Source organism: Trachypithecus francoisi, unplaced genomic scaffold (genome assembly GCF_009764315.1).
Source record: "Trachypithecus francoisi isolate TF-2019V2 unplaced genomic scaffold, Tfra_2.0 Lachesis_group14, whole genome shotgun sequence".
NCBI classification, from domain to species: Eukaryota; Metazoa; Chordata; class Mammalia; order Primates; family Cercopithecidae; genus Trachypithecus; species Trachypithecus francoisi.
The window spans coordinates 41,833,761-41,847,758 of NW_022681459.1; the positions used below are offsets into that span (position 1 = coordinate 41,833,761).

Genomic DNA, 13,998 nt, shown 5'->3' on the forward strand with positions numbered 1-13,998 from the left:
TGAGATTGCACCACTGCATTCCAGCCTGGGTGACGAGTGAGACTCCATCTCAAAAAAAAAGAAAAAGAAAAAATGTCAACATCACTCATATCAAAGTAAGATACCATTTTTCTTCTGTCAGATTGTTAAGTGTCAGGAAATTTGATAAAAGTGTTACTAAGCACCTATGTGGAGAAATAGGTGCTCTCATACGTGGCTTATAATTTAAACCTCTGAGGAGGGCACTTTAGAAATATTTATTCCAAATCATCAGTGAACATTTCATTTGCTGCTACAATTCCACTTCTAAGAATTTATCCCATGTATTATGTGAATCTTAGGTGTAATGACAATTATTAGAATTTCATAATTCTTTGAGCAGCTAATGTGTGTTCTTTTTTTTTTTTTTTTTTTTTTTTTTGAGGCGGAGTCTCGCTCTGTCGCCCGGACTGGAGTGCAGTGGCCGGATCTCAGCTCACTGCAAGCTCCGCCTCCCGGGTTTCCGCCATTCTCCTGCCTCAGCCTCCCGAGTAGCTGGGACTACAGGCGCCCGCCACCTCGCCCGGCTAGTTTTTTGTATTTTTTAGTAGAGACGGGGTTTCACCGTATTAGCCAGGATGGTCTCGATCTCCTGACCTCGTGATCCGCCCGTCTCGGCCTCCCAAAGTGCTGGGATTACAGGCTTGAGCCACCGCGCCTGGCCTAATGTGTGTTCTAAGAGTGTCCTACACCAACTACTTTAGTCCTGACAGCAACCCCATGGGGAGAGTCCTGACACTTTGTATTTTGCAGACATGACTGGAGGCACAAGAGTAGTTGGAGCAAGTCACAAGCTTGCAAATGGCAGAGGAGTCAGACCTGGCTGTCCCAGAATCCTCAGTTTTGACACTGCAGTACCTTGCGTCCTGGTGTAGCAGCATCTGTTATAGAAAAAGCTAGAGACAGTCTTGTGGTCCCTCAGTAGAGGCTGGGTTAGGTATATTATGGCACACCCACCTAATGGCATGCCCCATGGCCCTTCATGAAAGGGAGGCCCTTTCTGTATTGCTGCATTTCATTCCTCCTAAGACATGTTTGCACAGTTTAACACCTCTGAGATTTGGGTGTGTTGTACAATCAATGGCATCTGACAATTAGTAGCATTGTTTTCTTCCTCAGTAGTACATATAGAACCTGTAAATCCTAGAGTCAATTAAATATATAGTATATTAAGTGGCTTTAATTTTCTTTTTGCTTTTCTGTAACTTTGCGGATTTTCTGTCATGAAAACCTACTGCCTTTGGACCTAGAAAAAAGTTATTTGAATGTATAAAGTCCTGGATGTGGCACCTGACTTTCAAGGCTGACTTTTGTTCTTACTTGATGACAGGGACTTCTCTACGGCATTCTTTAACAGCATTCCCCTCTCGGGCTCCCTGGCGGGCACCATGCTCTCTTCTCATAGCAGTCCACAGCTACTGCCACTGGACTCCAGTACCCCTAACTCCTTCAGCGCCTCGAAGCCTTGCACAGAGCCTGTGGTGGCTGCCAGTGCCAGACCTGCAGGCGATTCTGTCAATAAAGACAGGTTAGTGGGTGCCAAGGCTTGTTCCTGTCGCTGGGGAAAGTTCAGGTTTGCACATGGTTTTGAGGACAGAGAATTTTATTCTGTTTGCACTTTGTGGCCCTTCCAATGAGAAAATAAAGAAAAAAATGCTTGATTTGAAATGGGGACTTCTCAGAGGGGAGGACTTGTTCAGTGAGTCTCTGATGCACAGGACCATGAGGATTTCACAAAGAGTGTATCAGGCTGCTAAGGGTGGGAGCTGTCAGTGAAATGCTACATGCTGCAGAGTCAGCCCCACCTGGCAGCTCTACACTGGAGGTCCTTCACATTTCTGGGGCCTCAGCCTCCACTTCAGTCTGCTGAGCACATCACAGAGCATCCATTCCTAGTCAGGGTACTCCTGTGGAAAGGCACAGACTCCCCTCATACTCTCAGAATTCTATTCACTCAGAGAGCCTGTGTCTTCATCCATCTTTACTTGGAAACCAAATTAGAAATCAGAACCATGCAAGCACAAATGAAAGCCAGGAGTGAATGTTTGCTCAGCACCTGCTCTAGGTTACATACCCTGCTAGGCCCCAGGCATCACAGGGGCTTAATTGGTGGGTCCTCATCCTCAGGGAGTGTGTAGGCTGGTAGGGAAGAGGCAGCCACAGGGTTGCAGGTGGCCCCTCAGGTCCCCTGGGTAGAAATGGCTAGCCATCCAAAGAGGGGCTGGTATCTCAGGGTCAGGGAGGTGCCTCAGAGGGTACCCTCCACAGGGCTCATACAGGCCTACCAGGGGATGAGGCCTGGGTATTAGGGGCAGCAGCCCCCCAGTCCCCTCAGGGAGGTCAAGAAGAGGGAGAAGGCCAAGGTGTCTATGCTGGATCAGGTAGTCTGGGCTTTTCCCCAGAGTAGAGATGTAGAAAGCTTTGAGATCTCCATTTTAGGAAAGTGACTCTGTTAGGTGGTGGTGCCCCAAATTGGCCACTCCCTGGCACATACAGCTGATACCATCAGAGCGATTCTCCATTGGTGGAATAGAGTCTTGTGTTACTGCAGCCCCCTGCTTCTGGGATATAGCTGATACCGTTAGAGCAATTCTCCATTGGTGGAATGGAGTCTTGTGTTACTGCAGCCTCCTACTTCTGTGTGCTAGCACCATGGCTGTGGAGGCATGCCCAAACATTAGGTCGCTGTCCTGGGGGGATCCTGAGAGGGTAGGAAGAAAAGACTGAGCAGCAAGACCAGTGAGGAAGCAAAGCATGCCAGGAAGAAGGAGGCCTGGGAAGGACAGACCATGCCAGATCTGAGAACTGCTTCGGGGATGGCCCATTCTAGTGGACACAGGTCATGGAGGAGAAAAATGGGGCTGTTCAGGCATGTGGTGTGGTGTCTAGGCGGGTGGGAGTGGAAGTTCGCCTGGGTGTGCTTAGGAGGAGGCACAGTGGCCATGGTCCCAAAGCATGTTATGTGGGCTTGGACATGAAGGATGGACCGGGCAGGCTTCTGCCTGGCCTCTCCTTTCTCTGTGGAATAGAAGACGAAAGCTGTGCGATGAGCACTTGAAGCATAATGCCAAGAATGTGACACTGTCACAGGGAGATACGGGAGGGGCCACACAGGATGGAGGATGCCTGACTAAGGGTAAAGACCAGGAGCAGACCATGGCTTCAGCACCCCAGGTGCAGGCTTATCTCATGAGACTCATTGTTGAAGTGGGAAAGGTGAGCGGTTGGAGTGGTTTGGGGTAGAGGTGCTGTATTTAAGTTTTGGAGATAGGGCAGTATGACTAGAGAAAAGGGCTGTAAGAACCATGTTCTAGGCCTCATGCTTCATGCAAAAACTCTCAGAACAGTGCAAAGGGGGGAAATGTGAATGCATTTGCTCACAACCTTCTAGGTGTCCATAATTTTAACACATGAAAATTTTAAAGAAATGGGAGTAGTAGATTGTATCTTGAAATTTTTTGTGTTTATGGAAGTTTGATGTTTGTGCCTTTTTTAGTAGGCTCCAAATAATGCAAATACTAGACCTCCAGATCCTTTCAGGATTGCGTTTGACAGATGCCTCCCCTCTTCTTCACCCCAGTATGAATGCTACCTCTACTCCTGCTGCATTGTCACCTTCTGTGTTAACGACCCCGTCCAAGATCGAACCCATGAAAGCATTTGACTCCCGGTTCACAGAGCGGTCCAAAGCCACGCCAGGTGCTCCTGCCCTGACCAGCGTGACTCCAACAGCCGTGGAAAGGTAGGTGGTAGCTGCAGGACCCTGAAGGACCAGGGAGGGTGCAGGCATGGGTCAATAGCACAGTGGCAGTGTTTCCACCAAGCAACATGCCTTCCTGTTGGGGAAAAGACTCTAGCCGCTCAATACATGGGAGCAAGACTGCAGAGCCCTTAGTGAGCCACCAGGAGAAAGAGGTGGCTCCTTCAAGTGGGAAAGTGGCTGGAAGGAGCTGTGGAGAGGACACAGCAAAAGAACCACACGGGCAAAGGCACAAGGATTGGTCAGTGCAGAGGCTGGACTGAGAATAATGGTGTTTGGATGGAGCCCAGAGTTTGCTCAGAAGAGAGTGTGAGATTAGTTGGAGAGGTGAAGACTCTGATATTGATACATCATGGAAGTGACGGCCTTCCACTCAGAAACTGACCAGAGGTAGACAGCTGCAATAAAAATGATGTAGGTAAGGTCTTTATCAGATTGGCTTCTGAGCTTTTGTGGACACTATGCTGCTTGTCCATTCTCTGGGTCTCCCCTCAAACACAGCTGTGACATCATGCAGGCTGTAGTTCTTTATTTCTTGGAGCTTTGCAGTAGTGTGTCCTCCTGAGGTGGCCAGAGCTAATGTCTGCAGCCTCTGCCATTGGCCCTAAAGTTCTCTGCCTCTTGAGAGGGCCCCTCTCTCCAAGCCTGACTCGACAAAGAGCTAAGTTCACATCCCAATGAGTCAGAGCCTAGGAGAGGAGAGGTAGCTGTGGGCTGGGCTTTGGTGGCTTAAGAGCTGTCCCTTGGGCCGGGCGCGGTGGCTCAAGCCTGTAATCCCAGCACTTTGGGAGGCCGAGGCGGGCGGATCACGAGGTCAGGAGATCGAGACCATCCTGGCTAACACGGTGAAACCTCGTCTCTACTAAAAATACAAAAACTAGCCGGGCGAGGTGGCGGGCGCCTGTAGTCCCAGCTACTCGGGAGGCTGAGGCAGGAGAATGGCGTAAATCCGGGAGGCGGAGCTTGCAGTGAGCTGAGATCTGGCCACTGCACTCCAGCCCGGGCGACAGAGCAAGACTCCGCCTCAAAAAAAAAAAAAAAAAAGAAAAGAAAAGAGCTGTCCCTTAAGAGTTGCACCCCACTGCGAGGTTTATAGGGCTCAGCAGCCCTGGGCAGACACAACCTAGCCTGTGCCACCATCAGCCAAGTACAAGGACACTAGTCAGAAACTTGTAGTAGCCACACAGCCAGCAGTTGTCCAATAAAAGGAGCATTTGTATGTGACCTGTCCTTGCAGTAGATGGTGATTTGGAGCTAAAGCCACAGCATGCTATCTCTGGGGCTTTGCTTATGAAAAGTCCTGTCCAAAACTGCGTGTCTGGACAGGATTTATTTTCCTTGGAAAACAGTTCCTGGAAGCTAGCATGGGAGGACCCTTTCTGCAAGTTTGATGCTATATCTGTAAACTTGGTGTGGAATCTTCTAGTCTACTCTGTAATCTCATCATGCTTGTTTCATAATTAACTCAATGCAGGCCACGTGCAGTAGCTCATGCCTGTAAACCCAATGCTTTGGGAGGCCAAGACAGGAGGATCGCTTGAGGCCAGAAGTTTGAGACCAGCCTGGGCAACATAGTGAGACCCCCATCTCTACCAGAAAAATTATCCAGGTGTCATGGCACATGCCTATAGTCCTAGCTACTCTGCTCACTGCAACCTCCGCCTCCCAGGTTCAATTGATTCCCCTGCGTCAGCCTCCCAAGTAGCTGGGATTACAGGCGCCCACCACCACACCCGGCTAATTTTTGGTATTTTTAGTAGAGACAGGGTTTCACCATGTTGGCCACAGCTGGTCTTGAACTCCTGACCTCAGGTGATCCACCCGCCCAGCCTCCCAAAGTGCTGGGATTACAGGCGTGAGCCACCGCGCCCGGCTTCCCTGCTTCTAAATACTTTGAAATGCTGGATTAAATGCAACCCTTGTCCCTAAAATGAATGACTGGTTCACAAGAAAGGGCAGTCCCCAGAGCCTAAAATCTAAGAGTGAACAAAAAAGAGCAGTGGGCAGAACTGCACCATGGGTGCATGGCTAGGGGTCTTGACTGAGGAACTTGAGTTTTAATGACCACGTAGACTTGAGACAAAGCCTAGGGTCTAAGCCATGTAGGAGCTGGAATTAAGTCACCAGCATAGAGTCAAGCTGCTTAAAAAAGGACTGAGGCAGACACTAGGAAAACCTAACTGGCAGCACAAGAACTAGCAGAGAAGTTGGAATGTCGCAGCCTGTTTTTGGGTTGGGAAAACAATCTTCCCTTGAGACTGTGTAACCACAGGCTTGCTGTCTTGTGGATTCAGGGCCAGTTTAACACTACCTGTGTTGTCTAGAAATCACCAAGCCGAGAAATGAACACAAAGGAGATCCTGGTCTCATTGACATCCAGAGGCACTTGGCAGAAATGCGTATCCACCCTGCAGTGACATTCCCTGGGCCAGAGTGTACAGCGTTACCACTGATAAAGCACTGCTTAGATGATCATAAAATCCAAAGTCACAAGAAGAAACAGCATGTCATGCGCAAATGTCAGGAGACATACTTACTGGGAGACTTAGGTTTCTATAAACCTGTGATCATAGAATTGTCAGATGGTACTATAAAATATGCTTAAGTCTTGAAAGACATGAAAATTAAAACAAAATGTGAGGAAAGATTAATACTCTATTCTATAAACAAAAATTAACTCAAAAGGGAACGAAGAACTAAATGTGAGAGCAAAAACTATAAAACTCTTAGAAGAAATAGATAGAAATTTATGTGACCTTGGATTAGGCAACTGTTTCTTAGATATGACACCTAATGCACAAACGACTAAAGGAAAGAACTGATAAATTGGACTTCCATCAAAATTTTAAACTTTTGGCTGGACACAATGGCTCGTGCTTATAATCCTAGCAATTTCAGAGCCCAGGACAGAAGGCCCAGTAATTCAAGACCAGCCTGGGCAACATGGCAAGACCTCATCTCTACAAAACCATTTTAAAAATTAAAAGTTTGGCCAGGCACGGTGGCTCACGCCTGTAATCCTAGCACTTTGGGAGACCAAGGTGTGTGGATCACCTGAGGTCAGGAGTTCAAGACCAGCCTGGCCAACATGGTGAAACCCCATCTCTACCAAAAATACAAAAATTAGCCAGGCATGGTGGCAGGGGCCTATAATCCCATCTACTCAGTAGGTCGAGACAAGAGAATTGCTTAAACTCTGGGGACAAAGGTTGCAGTGAGCAGAGATCACGCCACTTCACTCCAGCCTGGGCAAAAGAGCAAAACTCCATCTCTCAAAAAAAAAAAAAAAAAGCAAAGCTTTTGTGCTTCCAAAGGCACTATTAGAATGGAAAGACAACCTACAGAATGGGAGAAAATATTTGCAAATCATATCTAATTAAAGTTCAGAATTTAAATTATATAAAGAACTTTTACAGTTCAACAATAAAAAGATTAATAACACAGTTTTAAAATAAGCAGAAGATCTGAATATAAACTTCTGCAGAGAATATATACCAAGCACAGGCACATAAAAAGATCATCAACATCATTGGCCATCAGGGAAATAAAAGCAAAACTCCAGTGAAATACTTCATACCCATTTGGAGGTCTGTAATTAAAAGATCAGATGGTCAGATAATAAGAAGTGTTGGTCCTATAAACCTGTGATCATAGAATTGTCAGATGGTTCTATAAAATATGCTTAAGTCTTGAAGGACATGAAAGCTAAAACAAAATGTGAGGAAAGATTAATATTCTATTATGTAAACAAAAATTAACTCAAAAGGGAGCCCTCATATACATGCTGGTAGGAATGTAAAGTCTTTTAGCACCTTTGGAAAACAGTCTGGAAGTTCCTTAAATGGTGAAATACAGAGTTATCATCTGACCTAGCAGTTCCCACACCTAGATACATACCTAAGAGAATTGAAAACATATATCCGTGCAATAACTCATAGATGAATGTTCACATCCGCACATAATAACCAAAAAGGGGAAACAGCCCAAAGGTCCATCAGCTGATGAGTAGATAAACAAAATATGGTCTACCCATACAACAGAATATTATTCAGCAATAAATAGGAAGGGGATGCTTACATGTGCTACAATAACGATAAACCTTAAAGACACGCTAAGAGAAAGAAGCCAGTCACAAAGGATCATAGGTTGTATGATTTCATTGATATGAAATGTCCAGAATGGAAAATCCATAAAGAAAGTAGAGTAACGGTGGTTGTCAGGGCCTGGGGGAGGGAGGATAAGGAGTGATTACCAATGGGTACAGAGTTTATTTTCGGAATTATAAAAATGCTCTGGCATTAGATAGTGGTGATGGTTGCATAACCTTATGAATATACTAAAAGCTGATGATTCTATACTTTAAAGTGGCGAAGTTTATGATATATGTATTATATCTCAATAAAAATTAATAATACACCATCAAAAAAGACCAGATTTGGAAATGAACCAAAAAAATTACTTTTAGAAAAGAAAAATAATAATCATTGCAGTTTAAAAGTCAACAAGCATTTCAGAGAGCAGATCAGAGCCAGATGAAAAGAACATTCAGTCTACAAAATTGGCCAGAGTGCAACAGAGGTGAGGAGGTGGAGCTGAAGACAGGGCAATGGAGAGGAGTCCCCCCAAGAGGATGTGCTGTGGGGCAGTTGTCAAGAGGGAATTAAGAGGCTTCCCAGAAGGTGAAGAAACCTCAGATTTTGAAATGGAGCAAGTTCTGAACAAAATAAATAAAACGAATTCCCCACCTGAGAGAGACTACAGTGTGCCACAGACAGAAAGTCCTGCCTGTTGAGGAAGACGCTCATGTTTGCTTTGCGGCTTTCTGTGGCCCTTATCTCTCATGTAGTGCATACCCTGAATGAGAAGCCAGGAGGACAGCCCTTGGATTGGCTTCTGGAGACAAAATCTTGACTGTACATCTTGGGTCCTGGTGCCACAAAGGTTGGTCCCTCAGCAGCTGTGTCCACAGGGTCTCACAAGACTGTCCAGCCATAAATACGGCTCTAGCAAGATCTATATAATAAGGGGCCGCCGTCATATTTGTCGTCCTCAGCTTCTCACTTGAAAGTGGCAGTGAGTGAGCATTCACTTCGAGCTGAGCTTCCTGCTTTCCTGACAGAATGAGTATAGTGAGCTTCTAGGAGCCTGGTGCTGAATTCTCAGGTTGGGTTGGATTCTAATATGAGGAAAATGAAGTAAAACAAGTCCCAGTATCTTTAACAAAGGCGTTACAGAAAATGCAGATACTTTCTTGATGTGGCTGTTTTCTTGTATTGATTCTCAGTGAAAACCAGGAGGAGCCCTTTAAAACACCCATCAGTGGAGGCCTGGTGCAGTGGCTCATGCCTGTAATCAATCCTAGCATTCTGGGAGACCGAGGCAGGTGGATCACTTGAGTCCAGGAGTTTGAGACCAGCTTGGTCATCATGGCGAAACCCCACCTCTGCTGAAAATACAAAAATTAGCTGGGCTTGGTGGTGCGTGCCTGTAGTCCCAGCTTCTCGGGAGGCTGAGACAGGAGAATTCCTTGAACACAGGAGGCAGAGGTTGCAGTGAGCAGAAATCACTCCACTGCAGCCTGGGCAACAGAGTGAGAGCCTGTCTCAAAACCAGAACAGAAACAAAACAGGCCAGGCACCGTGGCTCACGCCTGTAATTTGGGAGGCCGAGTTGGGTAGATCACCTGAGCTCAGGAGTTGGAGACCAGCCTGGTCAACATGGTGAAACCCCGTCTCTACTATAAAAATACAAAAATTAGTAGAGTGTGGTGGCGAGAGGCTGAGGCAGGAGAATCGCTTGAACCCAGGAGGCAGAGATTGCAGTGAGCCGAGATTGTGCCATTGCACTTCAGCCTGAGCGAGACTTGTCTCAAAAAACAAAATGAAACAAAAAACACCCATCAGTGGAGATTTTCTTTGTTTGTTTGTTTTTTGAGACAGAGTCTTGCTCTGTCACCCAGGCTAGAGTGCAGTGGCGCAGTCTCTGCTCACTGCAACCTCTGTTTCCCAGGCTCAAGCAGTTCTGCCTCAGCCTCCCTAGTAGCTGGAATTACAGGCGTGTGCCATGATGCCCAGCTAATTTTTGTATTTTTAGTACAGACGGGATTTCACCATGTTGGCCAGGCTGGTCTTGAACTCCTGACCTCAAGTGATGTGCCCACCTTGGCCTCCCAGTGTTGGGATTACAGGTGTGAGCCACTGCGCCTGGCCTTCAGTGGAGATTTTCTTTGAGGCACAGTATTATGCAGTGGTTAGGGGTGGTGCACAAAGTAATACACCTTGCAGGTTAGGCCCAGGTGTCCGCTTCCTCAGAGAGGGAGCAGGGATGATCTTGAGACATACGGTGTTTTTGAGTCCTTCTCCTCTCAGGCAGAATGGACCTCCCAGGAAAACCCTCCTCATAGGAGATATCCCTTAACCTTAGTCCTGTAAAGCCGTATGTTGGTCCTTGTCTCATGGTGAACAGCACATATCAGCTCCTGCTATTGTTCCTTCATTGTGCGTCACAGTAGTTGGGCAGTGAGACCCCTGCAGCCTGACTGGCACTTCCTAGCCAAGAGCCTCAGGTGGGTTGGGAGCCAAATGCTAGCCTCCCAGGTACAGGTTAGCAACCCTGGGTGAAACTGTGGGTCTTCTGCTCCACTCTCCCCTAAGGCCAGGTGTCAGGCAGAAGCACTGGGGAACGTAGGGACCTGAGGTAAGTGACTACAGGGCAAGTAGTCCTGAGCAGACAGAACCTAGGATGGAGCCCATTTGTAAGCAGGGCAGCCCTGGCCAGCTGTGCTCTTGCTTCACAGATGCCTAGACCCACTGGGCAGATGCTGTAGATCGATTTACCTGGCACTCCCAGGGATATTGTAACAACTGGTACAAGCCCACATGCAGGCTGGGGAGATGCAGTTCCCAGTGGGCCACTGGCCCCAGGGTCCCTGAATGGGGCATCTGCCAGAGGCAGGAGGTGGGGAGACTCCTAAGGGCTCTCAGGGGTCCCAACTAGAGAGGGTGGAGCAGCTGGAGCTCGGCAGCACTAAGCAAGTGCATGTTATGGACCAGTGCTGCGGTGAGCTCAGGAAGCCACCACACACCTTGGAAACTTAGGTAATAGTAGGACGTTGCTGTGACATTCTTGTTGTATTTTACAAAATGATAGTTACATAAAAGTCTGACTTTTTTCCATGTTTCACAATAGGATTCTTCCATTTTAATACATGAAACCCTTTCAGATCAGTCTGAACCAGGAAAATTCATGTTAGAAAAAATTCAAACAAGCTAATATTCTATTTCCATATTCAGAACATCTGAGAGAAAGCATTTTTGACTGTTCCAAAAGCTTATTTAACAAAAAATTTAATATGAAAATGTACATGACCTGATTTTTACAACAGAGTAAAACAAGTTCTTTGGAGAGGCAAATGCCTGACATTTTTTAAAAAATAATTTTAAAAGGATTTTGAGAAGCACTGACTCAGGGCTTCCAGAATCTTAAGCTACACCCACAGGTGGATGCTTTGCCCTGTTGTAGGACATTAGAAGAAAAGGGAACAGACTCTTCAGTTTCACAGAGCAGTGTCATGGGCCTCTTGTCTTCCCAGTTTTTCACATGGATACAAATGAAAAGAATCCAGGATTCTACATGCTGGTATGTGTGTGTACCTGCCCACATTTCTGTGGCCCGGGGTGACTAGCAGGGAGAACAGCTGAAGACAGTGCCCAGAGGAAGGGCTAACAGCCAGAGGCTGGTTAGCAGTGGGAAGGCAGGCAGGGATGAGGGCTCTTGGATACTAGACAGGAGCATGACTCATGGTGAACTCCTTGAGGAAATAACATCAGTGATAGCACCTGTGATCCAGGGAGTCTGTCACATTTAGAGATGTTTAACGCAGCATTATGAGAAACATTTACCCACTTCTTCAAAAGAGAAGTGTTGAGGAAGTAAGCTAGTCATTTTGTTGCCTCTCTTTAATATTTATAAGTAAAGGTGCCCCTCTGTATCCATGGGTTCCACATCTATGGATTCAACCAACTATGGATCAAAAATATTTGGGAAAAAAAAATCCACAGAGTTCCAAAAAGCAAAAACTGAATTTGCTACAAGCCAAGTACTACTATGAATCCATGCAAATAAAGTTGTTTGTAGGCATTTTACTATGTATATGTGATCTAGAGATTATTTAAAATATATAGGAGGCTGGGCTGGGCGCGGTGGCTCAAGCCTGTAATCCTAGCACTTTGGGAGGCCGAGACGGGCGGATCACGAGGTCAGGAGATCGAGACCATCCTGACTAACACGGTGAAACCCCGTCTCGACTAAAAACTACAAAAAAAAAACTAGCCGGGCGAGGTGGCGGCGCCTGTAGTCCCAGCTACTCGGGAGGCTGAGGCAGGAGAATGGCGTGAACCCGGGAGGCGGAGCTTGCAGTGAGCTGAGATCCGGCCACAGCACTCCAGCCTGGGTGACAGCGTGAGACTCTGTCTCAAAAAAAAAAAAAATATATATATATATATATATATATATATATAGGAGGCTGGCCGGGCTCAGTGGCTCACGCCTGTAATCCCAGCACTTTGGGAAGCCAAGGCAGGCAGATCACCTGAGGTCAGGAATTTGAGACCAGCCCGGCCAACATGGCAAAACTTCGTCTCTAGTAAAAATACAAAAATTAGCGGGACGTGGTGGTGCGTGCCTGTAATCTCAGCTACTTGGGAGGCTGAGGCAGGAGAATCACTTGAACCTGGGAGGCAGTGGTTGCAGTGATCCAAGATCATACCACTGCATTCCAGCCTGAGCAACAGAGTGACACTCCATCACAAAAAAAAAAAAAAAAAAAGTTACGTAGGTACATAGGAAGCTGTGCCTACATTATATGCAAATACTAAATGATTTTATATAAGGGACTTGAGCATCCTTAGATTTTGATATCTCCTGGGGGTCGTTGAATCAAAGTATGATTAGTATATAAATAAATACAATCAGAAATGAAAGGGGGCATTAGTACCAACCTTACAAAAAGGATTTCGATGGCATGATATTTCAATGTATGCCAATAAAGGCCAGGTGCACTGGCTCACACCTGTAATCCCAGCACTTTGGGAGGCCAAGGCAGGTGGTTTACCTGAGGTCAGGAGTTCGAGACCAGCCTGGCCAACATGGTGAAACCCCATCTCTGTTAAAATTACAAAAAATTAGCCAGTTGTCATGGTGCACACCTGTAGTCCTAGCTACTCAGGGAGGCTGAGCCATGAGAATCCCTTGAGCCCAGGAGGCGGAGGTTGCAGTGAGCTGAGATTACGCCACTGTACTCCAGCCTGAGCGACAGAATGAGAACCTGTCTCAATATAAAAATAAATAAATCCACCTCCTGGTTTCATGCCATTCTCCTGCCTCAGCCTCTCGAGTAGCTGGGACTACAGGCGCCCGCCACCACGCCCGACTAATTTTTTTTTTTTTTTTTTTTTTTTTTTTTTTTTTTTTTTTGTGAGACGGAGTCTTGCTCTGTCGCCCAGGCTGGAGTGCAGTGGCCGGATCTCAGCTCACTGCAAGCTCCGCCTCCCGGTTTACGCCATTCTCCTGCCTCAGCCTCCCGAGTAGCTGGGACTACAGGCGCCCGCCACCTCGCCCGGCTAGTTTTTTGTATTTTTAGTAGAGACGGGGTTTCACTGTGTTCGCCAGGATGGTCTCGATCTCCTGACCTCGTGATCCGCCCGTCTCGGCCTCCCAAAGTGCTGGGATTACAGGCTTGAGCCACCGCGCCCGGCCCTAATTTTTTATATTTTCAGTAGAGACAGGGTTTCACCATGTTATCCAGGATTGTCTCAATCTCCTGACCTTGTGATCTGCCCGCCACGGCCTCCCAAAATGCTGGGATTACAGGCGTGAGCCACCACACCCAACCCACAAAAGGTTTTTTTTTTTTAATTATTATTTAATTTATTTAAGAGAGAATGTCTTGCTATGTTGCCCAGGCTGGAGTGCAGTGTTATTCACAGCATAGTACCACTACTTATCAACACAAGAGTTTTGACCTACTGTTTCCAATCTGGGCAGTTCACCTCTCCTTAGGCAACCTGGTGGTCTCTTGCTTTCGGAAGGTCACTATACTGATGCCAAACTTAGTGTGGACACCCAATTGACATAGCGGACTATAGCTCAGAACTTCTAGACTTAAACAATCCTCCTGCCTCAGCCTCCAGGTAGCTGGAACTACAGGCAAAAATGTACCT

General features: G+C 46.7%; 1 protein-coding gene across 9 annotated transcripts in view; it reads left to right on the forward strand.

Annotated features, from left to right (window-relative positions):
• Positions 1-13,998, forward strand: part of LOC117096047 (protein HIRA) — a 106,209-nt gene that overhangs the window by 55,687 nt on the left and 36,524 nt on the right. For 8 of the 9 annotated variants that reach the window (XM_033232961.1, XM_033232962.1, XM_033232960.1 and 5 more), the window contains 2 exons: positions 1,349-1,546; positions 3,599-3,760. The exons of the other annotated variant lie outside the window; for it this stretch is intronic. In XM_033232961.1, the coding sequence (XP_033088852.1) occupies positions 1,349-1,546; positions 3,599-3,760 (360 nt within the window). The remainder of the gene's footprint in view (positions 1-1,348; positions 1,547-3,598; positions 3,761-13,998) is intronic. 9 annotated transcript variants of the gene reach the window in all.